Source organism: Varanus komodoensis, unplaced genomic scaffold (assembly GCF_004798865.1).
Source record: "Varanus komodoensis strain SLA01 unplaced genomic scaffold, ASM479886v1 scaffold73, whole genome shotgun sequence".
Lineage (NCBI taxonomy): Eukaryota > Metazoa > Chordata > Lepidosauria > Squamata > Varanidae > Varanus > Varanus komodoensis.
The window spans coordinates 1,010,282-1,034,299 of NW_025336386.1; the positions used below are offsets into that span (position 1 = coordinate 1,010,282).

The 24,018-nt window shown below is 50.3% G+C and overlaps 1 protein-coding gene across 5 annotated transcripts in view; it reads left to right on the plus strand.

The window, feature by feature from the left end:
* The first annotated feature begins 2,825 nt into the window (after nt 1-2,825).
* The window catches only part of ARHGAP17 (Rho GTPase activating protein 17), a 39,890-nt gene continuing 18,697 nt past the window's right edge, over nt 2,826-24,018 (plus strand). For 4 of the 5 annotated variants that reach the window (XR_006416857.1, XM_044452629.1, XM_044452631.1 and 1 more), the window contains exons 1-9: nt 2,826-2,978; nt 4,241-4,317; nt 8,284-8,395; nt 9,080-9,156; nt 9,896-10,007; nt 14,436-14,504; nt 14,635-14,716; nt 19,944-20,071; nt 21,072-21,183. Coding sequence is in view for 4 of the 5 variants with exons in the window: in XM_044452629.1 (XP_044308564.1) it covers nt 4,274-4,317; nt 8,284-8,395; nt 9,080-9,156; nt 9,896-10,007; nt 14,436-14,504; nt 14,635-14,716; nt 19,944-20,071; nt 21,072-21,183 (736 nt within the window). In the remaining variant the exon portion in view is untranslated. Of the gene's footprint in view, nt 2,979-4,240; nt 4,318-8,283; nt 8,396-9,079; nt 9,157-9,895; nt 10,008-14,435; nt 14,505-14,634; nt 14,717-19,943; nt 20,072-21,071; nt 21,184-24,018 lie in introns of those variants that run through there. The other variant, XM_044452632.1, reaches the window with a different exon arrangement.

Genomic DNA, 24,018 nt, shown 5'->3' on the forward strand with positions numbered 1-24,018 from the left:
CCCCCCCCTCTCCCGCCCAGGTCTCCGTTATACAGGCCAGGTCGGCCTCCTCATCCACAATCAAGTCATGGATGAGGGCAGATTTGTTATTGGCCGACCTGGCATTAAACAACAGCACCGTCAGGCCCGAGGGGCGACTGACAAGACTCCCTGGCACCTTCTGGCTGGGAGCAAAACCAGAAGTAGGGACAGGTGTCAGCCATCTGTCCCTCCTTCTATGCGGACACGTTAAGCTCCCACCACTGTTACGTCCATTGCCCATCACCACACCAATGGCGGCGCCAGTGCGCTCCCCAGGAAACTCAAGCGGCAACATGGCCAGGGACGACTCCATAAAAACAGATTAAAACGCTTTAAAATTATAAAAACATATAAAATTTGCCGCTCAACAGGAGGGCCTAACACAACAAAAGTGCAAGACCCCTGGCCAACCTGGCCCCCCCGAATGGCCCCCCCAAAATTTTGACATCGTGCTTAACGTTCATAGATGTAGTTGCCTGGAAGGCCTTCCTAGGATAGTGGTGCTGTGGCAGAGTTGGGAGAATGGACATCAAAAGGGCAAATGCAGATCAGTATAAGCAAGTGTAGAGTAATAGATGTGGGGGCAAAAAATCCCAGCTTCAAGTATACATGGATGGGATCCAAACTACGAGCAGTGGCTGAGCAAGAAAGGGTCTTAGGGTGTTTCAGCATAGTACCCCACGACACTCTAATAAGAAAAATAGCAAAAAAGTGCTAATAGAAAAACCTATGAGGTGGATCCAAAATTGACTGCTAAATCAGATGCAGAGAGTGCTCATCAGCGGCACCTTCTCAAACTGGAGATCGGTAACTCATGGGTAAGCATTCACCCACCCACCCCCATTCAGGAGCATGGTGGTTCGGGAGGGGGTTAAGCTTGCCTCCTCCCTTTTTCATGCCAAAATTCCGCTTCCGCAGTGAGGTGGTTAATCTTTTCTTTTAAAAACAGAACCTCATTTCCACCCATTTTTAATGATTCCCCATGGGGGTGGAAGCTTGGCATGAAAACTTTTGGCCAGGGAGGGGAGCTTCAAGTGCCCCTCCAAATTGAGGGCTCAGTGCTTACCCGGAGGTATGTCAGGCTAGAGGTAGCCGGTCAGAGCTACTTTGGCCAGTGGTGCTAGGGAGAGGGGCTGGCTACTGGTTGGCCTGGTTCTTGTTTAAGTGTCTGACTTTCTATTTTCTTAATTTGCCAAGCTTCTTTAAAGACTTCACTTGAAAAGACCTTTTTATTTAAGCAGCATTTTAAATGTTAATATTATTGAATTTTATTCGGCCAGGGTGGCTTATTTTATTTTACTGTATATATTTTAATTGTTATTGTTTTAATGTATTTTGTATTTTATTTGACGTTGTAAGCCGCCCCAAGGCCTCGGCAAGGGGCGGCATAGAAATGTTTTAAGAAAGAAAGAAAGAAAGAAAGAAAGAAAGAAAGAAAGAAAGAAAGAAAGAAAGAAAGAAAGAAAGAAAGCAGGCAGGCAGGCAGGCAGGCAGGCAGGCAGGCAGGCAGGCAGGCAGGCAGGCAGGCAGGCAGGCAATATATTCACCAAAGAAATAAAAGTCAGGGAAATGCCATTTACCATTTTTGGGAGATTAGTTTGTGTAGCAGGGTGGTGTAATTCTCTTTGATAGTGGGAGCAAGTATAATCTGATGTATGGTGCATTTTATTGTGGGTGCTTCAGAATAAAGAAAATGACTTTAGCTCTTAGTCTCCAGGGCTTCTCTGGAGCAGCTGTGGGGTGGGCAGGGTTTGGAAACAGGTGGGGTGGAGAGTAACCAGGACAGAGTTGCTGTCTTGTGAACAAAATCCATCAATTCAGATGTAAAAAATGTGGCAATTGCCTTGGATAGCTGCATTACAGGAGATTCGGTTTTGTTAGAGCAAATAATATCAGTCCTCAAAGGGTTATCCAGAACCTGGTTGGACGGTGGAACGGTCCGGCTTGTGTGTGTTCTTGTAAGACTTGATTCTTCTTCTTAGCATAAACACCCTTCCAAAAAATCCTAAGGGTTCCTGTGTGTGTGCTTTCCTACCGTTGGAACTTGCTGTGCATTTTTGGCCAGTCTTGTTGAAACAGAAACTATTCCAGAGGGCCTCCTTTTGACCTTCACGATTCATCAGAACTCAGATAAAGCACATCCTCTCGTTGCTTTCTGTGGAGATTCCCAAACAGAACTTGGAGGCTTCTTTTCCCTCTTAGGCACTTAAACTAACATTTTTCTTCGGAAGCAGCTGCTGCTTCTCAAATATATCCCACAAGGCTGCTACTGACCCTTCTGTCATGACTTAGGAACTCCCAGATAAGGATTTCATCTGACCACTGCCCTGCCTCATTCATGGAGTTTTAGGGTCCAGATGATGACAGCCTCTTCCGCGGTCGCCCTCCCGTATTGCCTTGTCACTTCTCCCCTCTTTTTCCCAACCAGAGAAGACTCTCCGGGAGGAGAGGCAGAGCAGTGCTGCCCTTCTCTCTCAGTGCATAACTCTCCATTTAGAAGCACCTGTTGTCTAAACTAATGTCAGTCCAGCAAATAGCCCCAACAGTCAGACTGTGGTCTGATCAAAAAAGTGCAAGTCACGTGCTCTTAGATCACTTCTAGTCCACCTTTTCTGTCCACGCAGCTAATGTGAACCGTGTCTTAGAACAGGAAAGCAAGAAACAGAAGTGGGGGTGTGACATTGCCTTGTTCCCCAGGGTCTGCCTGGAGGGAGAGTGAGCCCGGCTGGTTCAGCACACGCTGCGCAGAGGGATGCATCGCCAGCCATTGCCGGATGCAGGAGCAGAGAAGGGTGGCTGGCCAGCATCCGGTGCCTAACCTGCCTCCCTTTCGCTCTCTGTCCTCTGTCTAGATTGAGCGACGTCTTGACAACGTGAGGTCTGTGTGCCATAATTCCTGCAAGCGGCTCACTGGATGTTTGCATGGGCAGTACGGAACAGACGCGGAGAAGAGACACGTGAGTGCCGCTCCCTCCCCATACCTTTCCTTGCCCCTTGAGCTGCCTTCCTCTCGGTCGTCATTTCCAGCCCAAAATACTTCTCTGCCGCTGAGCTGCTGTCGCACAGCTACGTTCTTTTACAGGTTCTGTCACGCAGCCAGGGCCCAGGTGAAAGGAGGAGGGGTGCCTGGGTCCTGTGGGCAAGCCACCCTGCACTGCTGGCCGTGCATCCTGCGCCCCCCCCAGCCAGGGCCATCCCGGCTTCCGGCTGTGCTCTCCCGTTGCGCTTGGATGCGGCAGCATCTCAGTCCTAAGCTGCGTGGGAGGCTTGGGGTCCCTCCCACAGATCCTTGCTCCCCATGCTTTTTAGCAGCGCTTCCCTGTGCTGCACATTCGGCACATGCTCTGGAGTCCGACTGGACAAGAGTGGAGAGGCTGGCACTGCACAGGGTGGATCGCTCTTGGGTTGCAGAGTTTGCTTGCTCTGTGCTGAGCCATTCCCTTTCCATGGTCCTTCCAAGAAGATCAAAATGCGCTCCGTGACTGAGCAGGATGTGGTCTCAGCCCCTCCACAGCCCATGGGTGGAGGGTGTCTCTGCTATCCCTGGCCGGTTCCTGGGGTGCTTTCCTGGAGAATGATGCCCACCTTTTGCTGGGCTGTGTCGTCCCCACAGCAAGCCCTTTTCCATAATAGAAGAGGCCGTCCCGAGGCTGTGTTGTGAGCCATCCCGAGGCTGTGTAGCAATGGGGACGGCATATAAAAACTTTAAATAAATAAAACAAACAAACTATAAGATCTCGCCCCAACTCCTTACCCCTCCACTGAAAGACGAAATGCCATTTTGAACCATTTAAGAAGCAAGTGTGTTTACCAGACCCTGAAAGTAAACCAGAGCTGCTCTATGCACATATTAGAGTCACTTACCCTTCGGACCCAAATAATCTGGAACACATTTCATCCTCCAGCCTCCTTGGAATGGTTGGCATCCAGTCCTTCACCAGGAAGGGGATGTGATGCTGTCTGCTAGGTGTCTGGCTATATGCATTTGCTGAGTGTGAGGTTGTCCAGACCTGAGATTTTCACAGCCTGTATATTCAGCCTGATTGCCAGGTGTGCCTTGCTTCCCCTTGGCCTGTCTCCACATCTTTCCCTGGTACACAGGGCTGGAGATGCCCAACCCATGTTTCCTTAACACTCAGTGGTGAGTAGTAAAGGATGGCCAACTGTAGGGAGTGAGGGTAAGTTATACATCCTAAGCTGGCTTTGTTTTCCTCTGCAGAAAAAACTCCCTCTCACTGCTTTGGCCCAGAATATGCAAGAAGGTGCTTTGCAGCTGAGTGACGAAACGTTGCTGGGGTAAGAGTTGTTGTTGTTGTTGTTTGCTGAACTGATCATGGGCATTTGCCATTTGGAGTCTGGAGATGGCCCTGCAAAATGCAGGCTGCCACTGCTCCAGTTTAGCCCCTGGGTGATCTGCGCCAGTCTGCCTGCAGCTTTGCCGTTGGAGGGATGGCATTGCTCCTCAAACTTTTTCACCAGGGGGCCAGTTGATAGGTGCCCGCGGTGCACACGGGCCAGAAAGGGGGTGCCGGCGGTGTGCATGGGGTGGGGGGCGGGGCGTGTGGTGAGGCGCGAGTGGGTGCGCGCGGCAAGGGGAGGCGGGCGGGGGCGGGCGGGCGCACAAGGCAGTGGCTTGCTCGCTTGGAGATCTTTTTCTCCAGGCAAGTGAACCGCTGCCTCCCCGCACACGGCGCAAGGTAGGCGGCAGGCACGCGGGCGCGGGCGCGCGTGTGGCAGGTCCAAATGGGTACGGCAGGCCAGGTCCAGCCCCTGGGCCGTAGTCTGGGGACCCATGCTCCACTGCCTTTATAGCATCTTTGTCATCTCCTGGACCTTAAAGAAAAATCCTTCTCAACTAATTCCTATATAAATATGAAGCTCACATATTGCTGATTGCAGTTTGTACAGAGAGGACGCATTGAACTATTTTGAAAATGGTGTATTTGTTTACCCCTGCAGGCCTCATCTAGTATTTACACATGCTAGTGGGGTGTGTTGTTTCTCTGCTGTTGCTGTCCATGTGAGGAACCTTTGTCTGGTCCAAAACAGGCCTGAGTCACTCAGAGGCACTCTTAAACAGTGTGTCAAATGCCAGCCCCTCGTGACTACTTAAAGTGGCCATGAACAATATGACTACTCACTAGTAAGGAAGGAACACTGGAAAAGGGCTGACTTGCTCCCTTGCTTTCCTTCCTGGCCCTTTTTCCTTTTCTCTGCCAGAGAAAACTTTCTCTCCCGGGTCAGCAGCTGACCAGACATGAGAGCTTTTCATTGCTAGGACAGATCAATTGAGCAATGGGGGCGGGAAATAGGATAAGAGTAAGCTAAGAGCTTCAGCTACTGAGCAGTATAGAAAATAAGTAAATAATGCACAATTGGGTGGCTCTAGTTTTGTGGTTGTGTATGCATAACCAGGCCAGCGTCCAAGGAGCATCATTAAGTGTACCCAGGAGGTTAGCATATCTGGTAGAATTCTTTGTTTGCGTCCTTGTTCAGTAGATCTCTATGTTACATTAGAAACTACTTTTAAACTTCATGATTAAAAGATGCAATTTCTGTAGGGTTTGGAAGGTTTGCTTTTCAGAAGCAAGAGTCTGGTGGTGCTGTGTTTGATTCCAGCTCTTGGATCAGTTCCAGGGACTCTTGGATATTAATTAACTGGACCCATTTCTGTCAGAATCAGGCAATGGTTTTGTATGGAAACAGCTTCTGTCACCCTGAATGATGGCATATGCAGGGAGAGAGCAATGTGACGCAGCTGATACTCCGGATCTCTCAGCAGCCTTTGATGCCATCAGCCATGATAGCCTTCTGGGGCAGCTGTCTGTTGGGAGTGTGGATACTTCAGTGCAGCTGTCCTGCTTGTACTTGGAGGGCTGGCTGCAGAAGGTGGTGCCTGGGGAATTTTACTCAGCCCCATGGATGCTCCAGAATGGGTTACCTTGGGAGTCATTTTTGTCTCTGCTACTGTTCATCATCTGCATGAGAGCACTGAGTGGGGTCATCCAGACCGCTGGATGTGATGACACACAGCACTGTCTCTGCTTTCGCCTTCAGCAGGTGAGGCTGTGGATGTGATAAACTAGTGCCTGGCTGCAGCAGTGGACTGGGTGAGGGCCAGTAAATTAAAGCTCAGTCCAGACAAGACTGAGATGCTGTTGGTGGGTTGTTCCTCAGACCAGAGGGAAGGAACACATCCTGCTCTAGATGGGGCTGCTCTCCCCTGGAAGGAGCAGGTTTGTAGCTTGGAAGTGCTCATTGAGTCATCTTTACCACTCGAGGCTCAGGGCCTTCAGGGCACTGGTGTGCCTTCTACCAACTTTGGCTGGCGGCCCAGCGACACCCCCATCCAGACAGAGTGGCTTCAGGAATCTACATTCTGGTAATTTCTAACTACATTGCTGCATTTCACTCTGTGTGGAGCTGCCCTTGAAGGCAGATCAGAAGCTGCAGCTTTTGCAAAATGCGGCAACTGGGCTAATCGATGAGACCAGGCAGTTCACATATAAAAGACAATTCTCTTGGCTGCCTGAATGTTTCCAAGCCGTAACTTAAAAAGCCCGGCATGGCTTGGGACCACAGTACCTGATGGAGCTCCTCTTGCACGTGCAGGATGCTCAACATGATGCTCAGCATATGAGCCCATCTTCCGAATGCCACCTCCCAAGGGAGGCTCAGTTGGGGGCAACTGAGGAGGACGGCCTGCTCAGTGGTCGCTCCCCATTGATGGCATGATCTCCTCACTGAGGCTGGCCAAGTGCCGACTTTTTGGTGCCAGGTTAAGACTACCCTCTTGCCAAGGCGTTTCCAAACACTGAAAGCACATGGGGGTGGGAGTATTGCCACTTGTTTTTTAGCAGGCCTAGCAGCATGGACAGATCTTAATTCAAAATTTGGTTTTAATTTTTTTTAGTGTAAAAAGATTATGTTTTAACTGATATTCAGCTTTAGAGTTTGGTGTCTTCAATCCTAAAATGCTATTGCTGCTGTTCGCCACCTAGAGAGCTTTCAGCTATTGGAAGTATGGAAAATACACACACACACACAATATCTGGAAGTATTGGTGGGCAAAATGCTTTATTTACTCTGCTTCCAGATAAACTGGGAGTAAACTGAGAAAAGGGGACCAGTATGTTTTGTACATTGACCTTAGTTTAGGGAGACTAATTAATATTCAAATTCCATTCATTTGTGAAACTCACTGGGCAATCCTGAGCCAATCACACACTCTCTGTAGGGTCTGGGCCTACAATCCTACAATCACACACTCTCTGTAGGCTCCCCCGACCAAGAGCCTTCCAGGGCTGTGGATGCAGATCCTGACTCCGTCCAGGAGGAGGGATTAGACCCGGCAGGGGAGGTGCCCCGGGCAGAGGAGCTGGAGACCAGCCAGGCGCTCGCTGGGGATCAGACCGCTCCCAGCGCTGCGGGGACAGTCAGTGAGCGTGCCGATGTGGCCTGGCGGGGGCGCCCGGCATCAGCCCTCCAAGGGCGGGCCGCCAAGGGAAGGGGCAGAGCAGGGCAGCCTGGCCGCCAAGCGGGAGCCTCCATTTGCAGGTGTGATTTGGACGGGCGAGGGGAGGTGGGTTGACCCTTGTCCTCCCGCCGCAGCCCCCGCATGGCCAGTGCTCTGGCTTTGCTTTCGGGGGCTTGTTTCTTCTTCCCTTCTAGAGCTAGTTTCAAAGAGCAATGCAACCTCCAATCTAGGGTTGAGGATGGGATGAATTGTCATGGCATCACGGGTGGATGTTGAACTGTCAGTTATTATGTTGATTGCGAACCATGGTGAGCAACTAACCGTTCACAGCCCAACAGCAAACCATGGGTAAATCTGCATGGGTTCTTCATGGTCAACATGCTATGTCTTGTTAGCACAGCTGATTTCAGACGACACCAGTAACCACAGTTCAACTACCTGAAGTTCACGAACAGTGCCAGGCGAAGACCTTTTTATTTAAGCGGCATTTTAATTGTTAATATTATTGGATTTTATCTGGCCAGGGCGGCTTATTTTATATTGGTATTTGTACTTTTAACTTAATGTTTATATATATTTTTTTAATTTAATGTTATAATTATTTTTTAACTTATTGTTGTAAGCCGCCCCGAGGCTTCGGTAAATGGGGCGGCATAAACATGTTTTAATAAATAAATAAATAAACCCACTGAGTGTGGGTTATCATGCTGTGTCAGAACCCAGTCAATGTTTTTGGATGATTGGACATAAGAAATAGAACAATACATACATGTTGTTGTTTTAAGGAAAATGTTGGACACTTGTGGTGAAGCAGAGAATAAGCTTGCGATGGAGCTCTCGCACCATGAAGTTCAGGTTGAAAAGGATATTTTAGAACCACTGAACCAATTGACAGAGGTAGGTTGCTTCAACCAGCCATGGCCAACCACCCCATAGTGTTGCTCATTTCTTCAAAAGAAAGAAATGCACCCCGCCCCGACTCACTGTGTAGTCAATTTCTAGTCATAATCAGATTTGGTAGGCCCATGGCCAACAAGCAAGTGCTGCTTCGGCCTGCAGGCAGTATCTCCTGGCAAACGGAAGAGGCAACCATTCCAGGCGCACTTTGCAAGTAGCACCGTGTCCCAGGAGCTTCGGCCAGTTCCCTGGGTTAGCACCGAGAAGGAGAGTTGCTTGGAAACTGGCGCCATCTGCTGTTGTTTGCTCTTGTCAAGCCGAGATGGCAAGCGAGTCCCTTCTTGAGTTGGTTTTTCCACAGGGTGGCCTCTTTGTCTCCCTGTGTCACCCCTCCCTTTCCATCTGATGCCTCTCACGTCCCCCACCCCTCGTCAAGAGCATCCTTTCCCACAGGCTCAAAGGGCCTAGCAGGATTGTCCTCCAAAAGAACGGCCACCAGCTGGGTTTCCTTTCCTCTGCCTCTGCCATTCGCCCCGATCTCCTACTCCCACACTCTGGGTGCCTCTGCAACACCTTTCCAGGTCCCATGTCTCTCTGGGGCACAGGTGCTAGGCCTAATGCCTGCAGGGTTCCAGATAAACATCGCTGCCTGAATGACCAGTTTTCTGCCCTCTTTGCTTTCAGATGGAAATCCCAAACATTCAGAAACAGAGGAAACAGCTTGCAAAGCTAGTGCTGGACTGGGATTCCGCAAGAGCCAGGTAACCATGAAATGCTTTTCTGCTGCAGTAGAGGAAAGACCAAAGTTGCGTCCCTGTATAGCTGCACTCGGAGCTGTTCTAGTTGCAAGAACTGCTCCCAAGCTAGCTGCTTGGGTCAGCGTCAGGCTAAACTTGGCCTGCTCCCCGCCTGCTTGCCAGTCCTGGTGGAGCGCAGGAGTGGCAGCAGAAAGAAGCTGGTGCTGCTCCTGCTTGGGACTCTTCTGCTCCGCAAAGCGACCTGGCTGCCTGGGCAGCCGGTGCATTCTGCCTTTCAGCGAGCAGGACCTCTCACCTGTTCCTTAGGTGATGAGTGTGCAGGACTGTGTTGCTCCCAAAGACCTGCACACTTACTTAATCTGCTTGGCACACCCGAACCCTGTGGAGCAGCAGATCAGAGATCTCCAGCCTGCGGTCTCTTTGGAGGATCACTGCCTCTTTGTTTTCCTCCTGCCAAGCATGTGGAGTTTCATCCTTTAGTTAGGACACTGTTCTGGAAGCCTTACCAAGTGAGCACGAACGCTTGTGTGCTGGTTTGTGATATTTTGATGTGTCCTAAGAAAGATACTGCCCAGCTATGGATTTTGGTTTTCTTTTCTCATGGCTACAGTTGCTTTTTGCAAAGAGTGAGCAGAGGCCTTCTGGCAAGAGCGGCTGGTTGTGAGGGCTAATAATCCGTATTGGTTTACCTCCCACTGCTCTTCTTTGTACAGCAAGGATACTTTTGTGTTCTCTTGTACAGATGGAACCAGGCCCATAAAACATCGGCTACCAATTTTCAAGGCCTTCCATCTAAGATAGACTCACTTAAGGAGGAGATGGATGAAGCAGGAACTAAAGTTGAGCTATGCAAGGTAGGTTTTGTGCTTGAGACTCTAGGCCAGGGGTTGGCAACCTTTCGCACTCCAAGAGCCATTTGGACCCATTTCCCACACGAAAGAAAACACCGGGAGCCCAAAATCCTTTTGACATTTAAAATAAAGATAACGCTTCATATATCGTTTTTTACCTTAATGCTATGTATATCTTCATTATGATTTAGCGGCAGCTCTTGTTCAGTCACTAAAAACGGTTATTTTTAATCTTACATTATGAACTAGTAGGACTCCTTTCATATATTTTGAATAGGAGAACCGCTTCCTGAAGAGTCAAAGTCAGTGCTAAAGGGCTGCATGCATTAAACAGCAAACCCCATAAGTTCGTCAGCAGTAAAAGCAAATGAGTCTACCCATGTATCATTAAACATTTGGTTTTCTTCAGAAACTTTTCTTCAATTTATCCATGGTTGGCCTACGAGGGGGGCAGTGCTCAGTAAATCAGCGCAGGGGGCAGATATAGGGGTGTTCAGTGACTGATTAACAGATAAACAGTCAAGTGCTGTGAATTGTGACAGGTCCCAAGCGCAGCTTTTATCATTCAGAGGAAGGAGATTACATTGCAACAAAGGGAATCTTTTCAGCAGCGTTTCCGCATTTCCGAGAGCCTGCAGGAAGCTTGTTTAGCAGAGGAATGTAGCAATTTACTTAACTAGCTGATTTATTTATTTATTATTTATTTTATTTTATTTAAAGCATTTCTATACTGCCCCCATCGCAACAAAGCCTCGGGGCGGCTCACAGCATAATTAAAAACATATAAATAAATAAACTTAATACAATAAAGATTAAAAAGTCTGGTAACATTTTGGCTTAAAAATTTAAAATCCTATAAATAAATAATAAGTTGACAATTAAAATAACATTTAAATAAAAAGGTCTTGGCCTGGCGCCGAAAAACAAATAACGACGGTGCCAGGCGGACCTCTCTGGGGAGCGCATTCCATAGGTGGGGCACCACCGCAGAGAAGGCCCTCCTCTGGGTACTCACCCTCCTAATATCATTCACGGAGGGTTCCCGGAGAAGGGCCTCTGCTGCCGATCTCAAGGGGCGAGAGGGCATATATGGGCGCAAGCGTTCCTTTAGATAACCAGGTCCCAAGCCGTTGACTCGCTAGCGCTAGCCAACTTAACCAGCTAGGGCTGCCTTCCTGAGGGGAGCTTGGAGCAGATCGGCAGCTGTGCCGGCGCGTGTTTTGAGTGATGGAGCAGCAGCAGAGGGGTGCAAGGGCCACGTGCGGCTCCGGAGCCGCGGGTTGCCGACCCCTGCGCTAGGCCCACCCAGTTTCCTGGGGAGAATTGGTGTATGTCTTTAGAAGAACTGTACCTGTCCTCCAAGCCTGGTCACTGATCCGGGAGGGGAGGCCTGGCTTCCTTACTGGGACGCCCGTCCCCTTTTCCAGAAGTGCATTCACTGTGTTACTGGACGCAGCCAGTCAGCAGCTGGGGCAAACCCGGGTGGACCCCAGCCCTGGGCCAAAGGGAGCCTGAGACGAGACTTAGAGCCAAAACCAGCTTTATTCTAGTGCACCATAGAATAAAGGCAGACAAAAGGGGACGTTCAGCCCAAAGCAGTGTCTCGAAAGTTGCACCCTAGTACATGCATTTTATACTGGAGGTAACCAATTAGGTCACCTAATACACATCTAATGCATCGATCCATCAATGTATGCACCCCTCCCCTGCTGGAGAAAGAGTCCTTTCTTCTGTCAAGGACCAGACATTTCCCATGTCTATTTCTTATCTGCTCGAAATTCACACAAGCTTGCCATGTTACTACTCCCTGCACATTTGTAACTTTCATGGCGGCTAGAACCAGTGTCCACTGTCCCTTTGATTACTGTATTCGAGGTCAGGCTGGCGGGTTAGCTGTGGGTTACACAAAGTTCATTTTGTTCTTATCTGCCCTCTCTCCTGGGACAGTACAACTGCAGTGTTTTTACTATGTGGCCTTCCTCTGGCCAACTACTTTTGGGGTGTTTTGGGGTGCTGCAATTGGCAACAACTGGACTCTTTCCTGCTAGGTTCTCTTCTATTACCAACCTTTGGTTTCCATGCCAAAGAAAACCTGGAAAATGCAGTTCTCCCCAGTGGCTATTTGCCTCTTCAGCCAAGTTCCTGGGTAGTATCTGAATAACCTATTCTCCTGCACAAGCCCATGCAGGTTCTAAGTTCTTCTGGGGAGCCCTTCTCTTGGTTACACTGCACTCACGGGCATGCGTGGTGGGAGCACAGGGAAGGATTTTCTTTGTGGCCCTGGAACTCCCTTCTGAGGAAGGCTGGGATGGCACATTCCCTGTTAAGGTTTTGTAAGCAGATGGTGACCCTTTTAGTCCAGCGGGCATTTGGGAATGCCTGTGAGTTTGCGCTGGGTTAATTTTTACCATTTAGATTTTTGACGTGTTTTTAAGCTAGGTAGTGATTTAATTTTAACGTGTAGTTGCTTAATTGTATCTTTAACTTCTGTATTCCTTTGAATGGTTTAATTGCATGAATGTTGATGTTGTGAACTGCCTAAAGTCCCAATCTCTGGGAACAGACAGGATATAAACAAGTATAATCAGAAGAATGTTTGTGTTCCTGCACGGGTGTGGCTTGTGAGCTTGGATGCCGCTTTTACAAGGCCAGGTAGGGCTAAAGCTGGGGGAAGTTGGGATGGTAAATGTGAGTTTTGTTGGGGAGCCCCCCCCCGACATTTATTTCCACCATAATTTTAAGCATGGATCCTATGGGCCACGTGCTGCAGCAGGGCATCGAGCATGGCTGTTTCTTCCTGTGACTTGTATAGCAGCTACAGGAAGGGACTTTGTCGCCAGATTCAGCGTACAGCCTAGAAGGTCTCCCTCTGCCTGTCCGTTCTGCAGACCCCACTCCCTTTTTCCACCGCCATTTGTCAGGCAGCCGCCAGTCAGTTCTGTTTCTTTTCTCCTTTAGCCTCCGCACAGTTTGGAAAGGAGGTACCTCTCACAGTCTGTCCACGCAGAAAGAAAGGGGCCTCTCCCCGCATGGGCAGTTTGCTGCCCTTTCCCTTTGTGCTGGGGACGAGGGTGGCAGCTGTTCTCAGCGCGCACCCCCGGGTCACACCAGTTGGGACTCTGAGGTGGAGAATGAAGGGACAGAAGCAGAGGGGGCCTGGGAGCAGGGGGCTCGGGTTTGAGACGGACGAAGCAGAGGCCACTGCCTCAAGGCCGCGCTCCCCGAGCATGCGGGCAGGCTCCGAGAAGAGCCAAAGTGCACAGCCGGGGGCTTGGCACAGAGCTCTCGGAGTCGGGGGGACCTGGCATGCCGCTCACCTCCGTGACATGGCCTCGGGAGAGGAGGGCCAGCCGGTGAGAGATGGGCAGATAGAAAAGAGGAGTGCTCGCCTCCAGTCAGACCCCTCCGGAGGGATCGGGCCCAGGTATACTCAAAAGGAGGGTTTTCAGAGGCAGGTGTTCAGATCGGGTCCAACACCCTGCTCCATGCGTGCGCGGGGATACATGCCGGGGCGCGTGGGTTTACAGGGTGCCCTTTGCTTAATGGAGAGCTTTTTGCAAGGAAATGGTTTGCTGCCTTGAATGTGCGAAGGGAGGAATGCTTGGCGTGCAGCACCTAGTCTGGGGGTGTGAGTGGAGGGAGTGCCCACACTTGTGTGACTAGAGGGGGGGGATCAAGGCAAGGGGGGTGGGCTCTGTGTCGGCAGTGGGGGACAGAGGCTGTGGTCGTGCCCTCCCTGGCATGCAGCTCCAGCGTGTTTGAGCAGAACCAATTCAGCCGTCCAGAGAAGGTTCCCTGCCCCATGCAGGGCATCTCTGTATTTTTGTGTTCATACTTGCTCACTCAGAAACTCTGCTAAGAAAACCCAAATCCCACGCTGAGCATTAACCTACTCTGCATATCATCGCCATCATTATTACCGTCTCCTCTTCTTTATATGAATTGCTAGTTTTCTGTCCTTTATTTAATTGCTGGCAGCCGCAGGAAAGAGCCGTGAGCTGTCCCGTTTATGCAGTCCTCCACTAAGCGCAGCGACATGCCTGCCTTCTGCAGCCGAGGGCCCACACTGCACACCTCCCGTCTTCCTCGCCAGCATTGCCAGTGACTCCCTCTTGTTGTTTGCAGCCATATTAGCCTTAATCCTTTAATCACAAATAATCATTTGGGTTAGAAACTTTAGGATTTGTAAAAGAGAACTTGACCGTAGGCCACGGAATGCAAATGCCGTGCGACCAGCCCTGTGCAGGATGGGTTACGTGCTTGACCCTGTCTCAGGAGCCCAGGTGGCCCCTGAAGGGGCTTTTTGGAGGGACCATCAGCTGAATTTTCACAGACCTCACGCAACTGGATCCTGCTCAGGTATTTGGTGCCTTCTGTGTGTGTCGCCATTGCTGACTTGCCCCTTGTCTCCCCACACGCTCCACTTGCAAGGACCAACTGGCTGCAGACATGTACAACTTCATTTCCAAAGAAGGCGACTATGCCAGATACTTTGTCGCTGTGAGTATCTCCCTGCTTTTACTGCGCTGCTTTTCCAGACATGCCTTTCACGTGCTTAATCCTTCTGCCCATGTGTTGTGGTGTTTGTCCAGCGCTAACTCTTGCCTTAAAATGTGGGTTCTGTTCTCAGTTATTAGAAGCCCAAGCAGAGTACCACAGAAAGGCATTAGCAGTCTTAGAAAAGGTGCTCCCCGAAATCCAGGCCCATCAAGGTAAAGTACACCTGCGCTCTGCCTCATGCTTTGTCTGCGCCGGGTCTGCGCTCGACTCCTCCTCCTCCTCCTCCTCTTCCTCCTGCTCCTCTGTCCTTTGGCATGCCACTCTTCTCGAATCAGTGCAGGGAAGCTTCCTGAACAGCACGTCCTTCCAGATTATGCCTGCCCCTCTGCAACTGCATCTCTGACATCCTTCCAAGCCTCTATTAATATACTAACAAGCCACTGCGGATTTCTCTGATGTGCACTGGGGCAGCGCCTGTCCTGAAAGGGGCCGGGCGTGCCGGCTCTGCCCCTTGCCCTGCCGCCGGGAGCTGCCGCCACGTCGCTTTCTCAGCTGCCGCCTGTAGGGGTGCCTGACGCTGCTGTGCTCACTGGCAGTGGCTCTCCCAGTCTTCGCCCTCTGCAGCGGACTGGGTGTGCTGGGTGCCTTCAGGAGCCACATGCCTTGGGCAGCAGGATGGCGAGGGCCAGTGGCAAAGAGCAAAGTGGAGGAGAGGGCTTGCTGCGCAGGTCCCCTGAGGAGGAGCAGAGGCATTGCCTTGCTGGAAGGAGTGGAAGGCCCACTTTGTCCTGCCTTCGGTCTCCAGCGGCAGCCCTCAATGCCTGAAGCTAACACACAGGTCCCCTGTCCTTGGTCCCGGCACCTGCTAGTCAAAGGTAGGCTGCCTCAGGTATGGCCTCAGGTGGCCAGAGCAGCAGCCCCTGTGCCTAAGGGCCTGTGAGCAGGCCTGAAGGAGCCCTGCTGCTGTGGCTTGCAGAAGTGCAGGAACCCAGCCTAGTGGGGGAAACCTGAAACGCTGTGCAGCTGGGACTGAACATGCTCAGCGGGGCTGACTGGAGGCCGAGAGGGGGAGCATCGCAGCGGAGGGGCTGGCGCGCGGTGGGGGCCCTGGACTGGATCCAGCACTCCATGCAGCATCCCACTCTTAAATTCCTTCATTCGATTTTGTTTTACTGCATTTAGTTATGTGTCCTAAATTATGTCCGAGGCAGTTAACATTAAAATCATTATTAAAAACAATATGACAGTGATTACAAAGTCTTCTAAAAACAGGTAAGAGTTATAAACACTCAAAGGGATGCGTAAAACTTAAGATCATTGCAAGGAAAATCCTGCAGACTAAAATAAGCTCTTTGAAATCACTGAATATTTCCCATAGCCTAATAGACTTTTGCACCCTTGTCTCACCACTTTTTTAATGCAACAGCCATTTAGCATCCCCCACCACATCTTGTGGCAGCTAATTCCACATGGTAGTTCTGGGAGACTAGTATGGTGCTTGGACTGTTTTTGGAAGTGCTGGTCTCCATGGGCCCAGAGAAGAAGAGAAGAGAAGAGAAGAGAAGAGAAGAGAAGAGAAGAGAAGAGAAGAGCTGAGCTACATGGCAGGAAGGTGGGGACAGCCCCAGGGCAGCCACCTGCCCTGCCCTGCCCTGCCCATCTGCTGGAAGCCTGGAGCCCAGGGAGGCTGCGCCAGCAGCTCCCTGACCCAGAAGGCCCGAGCACCGGTGTGAGAGCAGGGAGCAGTGGCTCAGTGGGCTCTCCCGGCTCCTGCAGGCATCAGCATTCCCTTCCGCAGAGTCACGGTAATCTTCCAGACAGCTGTAGAAGCACCGATGGTGACAGTTTCCTGAGAAGGTCATGGAGACAGTGCAGCTCTATAAGAACAAGGCCAAAGAAGATCTGAGCTTTGTTTCTGGAGCTGTTGACCTTTGAGAAAAGAGGTTGGTTGCCTGCATGTACAGTGCTGTAGCCGAAGAGCAGGCACGTCTGCACGCCATGCGAACCCTCCCTGGCAGTGAGGGGCAGCAGCTTGACTGTGTGGAACACGCCCGTGGCAATCCCAGTGGACGGCCAGGCGCCCTGTGAGGCTTCCCAGGCGATGCCCGAGAGTAGCTGAGTCTTTGACCTCCACTTTCCCCGTTTACAAGCCCTTTTGCACCCATGGGGGCTTTTTTCCTTTTGAACCCTTTTCCAGAGACTGGGAGAGCCGGCTTTACGATTCCTGATTTGCCCGCACCAAGCAGGCCTGGGCACTCTGAAGGGGCTTTAAGCAATCGTGCAACCATTGCTCATGCAAAATGCTGGTTTTTTAAACCATCTGGCCATGGCTGTGCAACGGCAGGGACATGAAGCCTTGGCTGGGGAGTGTTCAGGGTGGCAGCCACCCACCCTAGGCATTGCTTAGCAGATGCTCCAGATGCATTTTCCCCACTTTGGTTTTTCGTGGCAGCAGAAGGTGCTTTGATGGGAATGCTCCCAGCTGTCAACGTGGGGATCAGGAAAGCCCGGCGCACAGGCAGCTTGACAACCAGCTTTCCTCACCTCCAAATTATGGGGGTGGGTGGACAAAATTAAAATGGTAGATCACGCCTGACATGGCTCGTGACTGTGGCGGGCGGAGGGGCAGCCAGTCGCTGCTGCTTTCTGTTGCCGCTGGAGCAGCTTGGGGCAGCTGGCAGCAGTGTTCACTGGGAAGTCCCCTGGCAGGAATGGCAAGCGCATTTTGCTGCTCTGCCATGGGGCCTGGTAGCCCAGCTTGGGGTGATGCAGAAGCCCCTAGAACAAGCCATGCATCGTTGGGGTGGCTTGTTGCCCGGGCTCAGGCCACCCCAGGCAAGTTGGTCTAGGTAGCCTCCCTCAGTAGGTTGCTGTATCATGCAAACCCAGTCAACGTGGAAAGATGCGCTGAATATCTCAGAGTGCTTCTAGGCTTCTCATTTTCCGCCCTTCCTGCGTAACTAACAGTCTGCCGATGCTTGTATGTTTCACTTTCTTTAACTAGAACAACAAAGTGACAAATTGAATTTATTGGGCAGATTGGAGAGAGAGACAAGTTGGCTCATGTAAAATAATTTGCAAGGGCCACCTTTTAATTTTCCTCCAAACTGTATTGTTGACAAAGGGAAGTTGGGGCAACTAGATGGACAAAAGCCTCATGCAGCTATAACACATTTGAGCAGTTATTGGCCAGCTTTCTAAATTTTGCTGAAATTGTGGTTTCATGTTTGCCTAGAAGGGCAAGAGGCTGCGAGCAGATTCTAACACAGGTAAGCCAGGTGGGGCCATACTTTGCTTTCCTTTTGGAGCTGACGCTTCTTCCCCGTTGAGTGACGCCAATCCCTTGTGCCTCAGGAAGGGCCGGCCCCAGAGAGCTGGAATTGAACCAACTCTGCGTGGAGCTTGGGCAGTTTCAGAGTTAAAGCAATTGCTGATCAAGCAGTTCTGTGCCAGAGCAGCCCATCTCTTTGCCCTGGCCCGGCTCTGCTCTGGTATCACTCACCATGGCAGGTGTGGGGTGTGGACACCAAATGAAAAAAGACCTGGCAAAATATGGAGCTCAGTTCATATGGAAGGGGAATTGTGTTTTTCAACCCTTGCCGCAGGGTTCACGGGGGCCTGCTCCGTGCCCACGCTGCCATGGATCACTGCAACCTGCCATTGCTGCGCCTGCCTTGCAGACCCAAGGAGTGTGACTCCCCGCCGGTGCTTGGGGATACAGAAAGGGCTCATTCACAAGGAGCTGCAAGGGGGACTGGCAGCTACAAGCCCCCACCAGGCACTGGAGAAAGCCTCGGAAATGAAAGTAGCTAAATTTTACCAGAACTGGGTCACTAACAAAGGAAAATTAAGTCCCAAGTATTAATTGGCTCCCATTTGCAAGATACAGCTTCAGGTCAAAATTGCATTGAAATAATTCAAAATTATGAGGGGGATGTGCGATTATGCTCCATAACTTTTCTGCAATGTGATATAGCAATGAGAATGGTGCCACACTAATCATTATAAATTTATCTTTTATTGATACCAATAACTTAACTTTCAATTCATTTATTGGTTTTTCATGTAACTTTTTCATGCTTTTTACATGAAAAACTGACAAACTCATTATCTTTGTCATCATCTGAGTCTGGAGAGTGGGATTCGGGTGGATCTGGAATTGGCCAGTCCTCACCATGGGGTACAGGACGCAGTGCTGAGGGAATGTTTGGATATTCCAGGGTCCACTTCTTCTTTCCTGAGATCCCTTTTGCAACTGGGGGCACCATGCAAAAATGGCAGTCGCTACAATGATGGGTGGGTCCCCTCCACACCACTGGGACTGCGAAAGGCATGGGCTTTTCCTTCTTGTTTAGCCAATGACGCAAATAAGTCGCACAGGTAATGCAACAACGAGGGGCCCAACTCTTATCCTGATCGCTATTTTGCATCCAAAATATTGGTGGGATGCCTTTTTTACCACCGCCCTCATACTGCATTTTTGAGATGCAAATGTCACCTCGCCACGAATGCAGCAGAAATTATCTGCACTGTTTACACAGTTTGCAGGCATCTTGGCTTCTGAGGGAAAATATCACGCAACTGTTTCTTGGAAATGTTTGTCAATGACACTTTCACAAGCCTCCAGATGTAACTGTATGATGCGTAGATCTGACCAAGACAAATGTACCTTGCAGTAAAAGAACAATAAATTACAGTTAGGGAATAATCTTTAGTCTCAAAGTGAAGATAAATTTATACACTTCCATGTGGTACCATTTCCATTGTTCTACCATACTTTGTCGAGAAGTTGCGAGGCATCTTGAACATCAGACACCTCCCTCCCATGTAAGCAAATATACTCGCATGTGTATAAATCTTTATTGTGAAATATCTTGAAAACTTTAGCCACCCAGCACCTTTATCACCTGTTTTCTAATTAATCTAATCAAAATATGTAAGAATTAGCATAGTTTATCTCGGAGGTTAATAATTTCCCCAAATTTGTAGACCAGTGCACGCAAATCAAATGATTCTGCTCCTAGCTGGCCCTTTCAGAGGGTCCCCAGCATCTCACGGCTGGATCACTCAGGTGGCCAGGCGGATTTGCTCCTCCGGGAAGCCTGGCCTGTGCACTGCAGCCAAGAGTCAAGTCTTTGGCAAAGGTGACCTTGGGGGTCTGGAGCTTGGCATCAAGCCCTGCACCAGCCTGTCCGCAGCAGTCAGTGCATCGGCTCCCAGGCGTTATGTTCTTTGTGTTTCAGAGGCCTGCTGCAGGTGTGGCATTCTAATCTCACCCTGGGCAAAATGCAAAGGTCTTTGCCAATCAAATAATTATGGTCTTCCTATCAGATTGTTAATGATCCTTCTCAAGATCTCCCCCACCCACCCCACCTGCCACTTTCCAAATTGCTGTTTCCCAGTGGTGTTGCTGACAGCTTCTGCCACCTCTCTAACCAGACAAATGGACAGAAAAGCCAGCTTTTGGAACTCTCCTGGAGGAGCACCTCAAACGCAGCGGCCGAGAAATTGCCCTCCCGATTGAGGCGTGTGTCATGATGCTCTTGGAAACTGGCATGAAGGAAGAGGTAAGGTGCTCCTCCTGCCACAGCAGCTGCGCCGCCTCCTTGTGGGCTGCAGCCCAGAAAGCTTGGCTGGAGGTTGCCGGCGCATCTGGTCTGGTGTGGGTGTTGGCGGCACAGCTGTGGCTTTTGTGCCACCCTTGCCTGTTGCTGCTGCTCGGACAGCTCACCTCAGTCGTGTCCAGAGGGAGAACTGGGCTAAGCGAGCTCACACTCCTCCGCCCCGTTCTTGACGCACCCCATCAGACACGCACAGCTGCTCAAGCTGGAAGCCGGGCCCAGAGGCACTGCGGTTCTGTCAGGCCGACTGAAGAACTCCCTGGGGAGGGGTTGGTGGACAGTTTTGTGATGGGCAATCTGATGAGGCCATAGCCTCATTTGTGAAGAGGGGTTTCGGCCGCTGGGTGAAGCCGGGGTCCCTTATGTAAGTCGCTCTGCCCCCCCTCTTGCTCTGCCAGAAACTCCTGCAGCCTGCTATGTGGGAAGGAGCAAGGCTTGTCCCCGGAAGCAGAGGCTCACTCTGAGTGCTGTTTTCAGCCCCTGTGATGGGCCCCAGGTGCAAGATGGGCCCCAGGTGTCACAGTTGCAGCTGGGCATGTGCTGCAGTGGTGCACGCCCTTCCGCATGGAGCACCTCTGCTTCCTCGAGTGGGAGCAGAGTCGGGCAACTGTGTCTTGGCACAGGAAATGCACCTTTTTTGAACTTTGCTGTGCTCTGCTGCTCTAGGAGAGCAGGAATTCCCGCCCTCCCCAAGCCTTTAATCTGCTCGGGTGTGGCATGGTGTCCTCCAGGCAAAGGTCACCAGCGCTTGAAAGGCCACCTGTCTGAGTCAGATTGGGGGTGGTACGAACCGTCACAAATGCAAAACGGCAGTCTGTATGTTGGAGTTTTTGATGGTTGGCACCTAGAGACTCAGCTGCTTGGTGGCACCCAGCATATCAGGTTCTGATACGATTACGATTATGATTCACAAAGTTAAGGGAATGCTGCTCCTGTCCCAACACAGGGCTTATTCCGCATTGCTGCTGGGGCCTCCAAACTCAAGAAGCTGAAAGCAGCGCTGGACTGCTCCTCATCGCACCTGGATGAGTTTTACTCAGACCCACATGCTGTGGCGGGTAAGTTGACTGGGCCCCGGAGAGGCAGGTGTGTTGGCTGGGCCTGCCTTGTCCTCCAGGGCCTTCCCATGTCAGCCTAGCAGGTGTGATGGTGGAGGAAAGAAAGCCAAACAAGTCCTGCTGGATCAGACACAAGGGCAGCCAGCCCTCCGTACACATGCCGGCAAACCAGCTGCCCACGGGATCCCTCAAGCGGGATGGATGCAGGAACGCCACCTGTCCAAGCTCCTCAGCAACCGGCCTGCAGGCACACCACCCCCCTCTGGGGAAGGAGGGGGCACACGGCCCACAAGGCTAGTGGCCCCCTTCTCCATGGATCTTTTAAAGCCATGCAAATTGTTGGCCATCACCACTTCCTGTGGCAGTGATTGCCATAGTGTTATTGTGCATGGTGCAAAAAGTCCTTTTTATCTGTCCTAAATGTCCCACCAATCAGCTTCATGGGATGACCCCAGGTTCCCCTGTTATGGGAGATGAAGGAAAGTCTCTCCCTCCTTGCTTTCTCCACACTGTACATTCTTTTAAACACCTCTGTCATGTTTTCACATACTTTCGCTCAGTCATTGATTCGAAAGGAGCCAGCAGCCAGGAAATTCAAGGAGGATTGAGCCTTGGAAGGGCAGCTGTTGGAAGAATGGAAAAGATCACCAAGTGTCAGGAGATTTTACTGGAGGCCAAGGTCAAGATCATCCAAACTATGGTGTTCCCAATCACAGTGTATGGAGGTGAAAACTGGACAGTGAATAAAGGTGACCAAAAGAAAACTGACCCATTCGAAACATGGTGCTGGAGAATAACCTTGCCAATACCCAGAAAGATGAACAAGTGGGCCCTAGATCAAGTCAGGCCAGACCTTTCCCTACAAGCAGAAATGACGAGACTGAGGACGTCACCCTTCAGGCACCTCGTGAGAAGGCAAGACTCCTGGAGGTGATCGTCTCGCTGGGGAAACTCAAAGGCAGGAGGCAAAATGGAAGGCCAACTCTGGGAAGGAAGCCATGGCCTTGACTTTGGCAAGCTGTCATGAGCAGGATGTTTTGGGGGGCTTTCACTCATCGGACCACCATAGGTCAAAGACAGCTTGGCAGCCCATAACAGCAACAATCCAGCTGGCTCGTCCTTTTTGCCCTTGCTGAGCAGCTTCCAAGCATTGGGAGCTTCAAGGGAACAGTGGCTTTTTCAGCCTTAAACCTAAGCTGCTCCTAAGCCCTATCAATAGTAATGGGCAGTAGTACTCCGGCCACTATAGGGATTTCCGAAGTGTCCATTTCCTGGAGATTTTTCAGCACTGCTCATTTATGCCACCCCTCCTGAACAACTTGCAGATCTACTCTTCAATGGGAAACTTGGTTTTCTAATCCTAAGCTGGGCCTTAGCCCTAGCCCAAGTAGGGGGCTGAATATACCTGCCACAATAGGAGTTTCCAAAATGTCTACTTCCTGGAGCTTCTCCTGCACAGCTCATTCTTTCTGCCATTCCTGAACAACCTTCAGGCACAGGCAGCTTCAAGAGAAGGTTGGTTTCTCTAACCCTAACCCTCATCTGGGCCTCAACTGTAACCCAAATAAAGGGGCTGAAGTAAAGCTGTCGCAGTGGGGCTTTCCAGTTATCTCCTCTTCCTCACCTTTTTTTTAAGCTAAACTGTCCCAGTTGCAGCCGCTTTTCACAGGGGAGCTGCCCCAGTCCCCTTATCCGTTTTTGTGTCCCTTCTCCACACTTTTTCCAGTTCAGCGATGTCTATTTTCAGGTAAAGTAACCAGAATTGAACACAGTATTATTATTATTATTATTATTATTATTATTATTATTATTATTATTATTATTACTACTACTACTACTACTACTACTACTACTACTACTACTACTACTACATTTCTATGCCGCCCCTTGCCGAAGCCTCGGGGCGGCTTACAGGATTTATATGAGGAATTACGATTTTGACAGTTCTGTTTGCTGTTCTGTTCATCATGATGCCTAGCATGGAGTCTGCCACTTTAACTGCAGCTGTGCGCTGGGTCAACATTTTCATCAAGCTGTCCACTAATACCCCAAGATCCCTTTCTGCTCAGCTCAGATCCCCTCAGCGTATACTTGAAGTTGGGATTGTCAACATTTTCATCAAGCTGTCCACTAATACCCCAAGATCCCTTTCTGCTCAGCTCAGATCCCCTCAGCGTATACTTGAAGTTGGGATTTGTTGCCCAAACAAGTTTTACTCTACTCTTGCTTACACTGAACTGCATTTACCATTTAGTGCCCGTTCTCCCAGCTCAGAGAGATGCCTTTGGAGCTCTTCAAAATCTCTTTTCCTTTTAACCACCCTAAATAGTTTGGTGTCATCAGCAAACTTGGATACTTCCCTGCCTACTCCTAGTTTCGGATCATTTACGAATAGGTTGAAAACCACCGGTCCCAATACAGAAATTGCCATGTATTCCCACCCTCTGTCTTCTGTTCTTTAACTGGTTGGCGATCCATAAGGGGACCCCTGCTTTTATTCCATGTTTAGTTGGCTGCCTTATCATGGCAATAAAGATGGCTGTGGAGAGACAGACACGCTCCGGGGTGCAACCGCTTGCCGTGCTGGTTTGATCATGATCCACGGCTGCACCGTTGCTTTCCGTCACTACGTTTTTCTTGGAACTACGTGGAAGAGAAATTCAAAAGAAGCTGCAATGAACTATTTTCCTTTTTGAAATGAACATAAGCTTCCTGACAAAATTTGAACATCTTCAGAGGAGAGATTGTGATTCCAGCTGCACAGGAGTCTTTGGGTGCCGTGCATTTTTAAATGTCAGCTGAATCCACTTTAACCCACCACTCTTGCAGTGTATA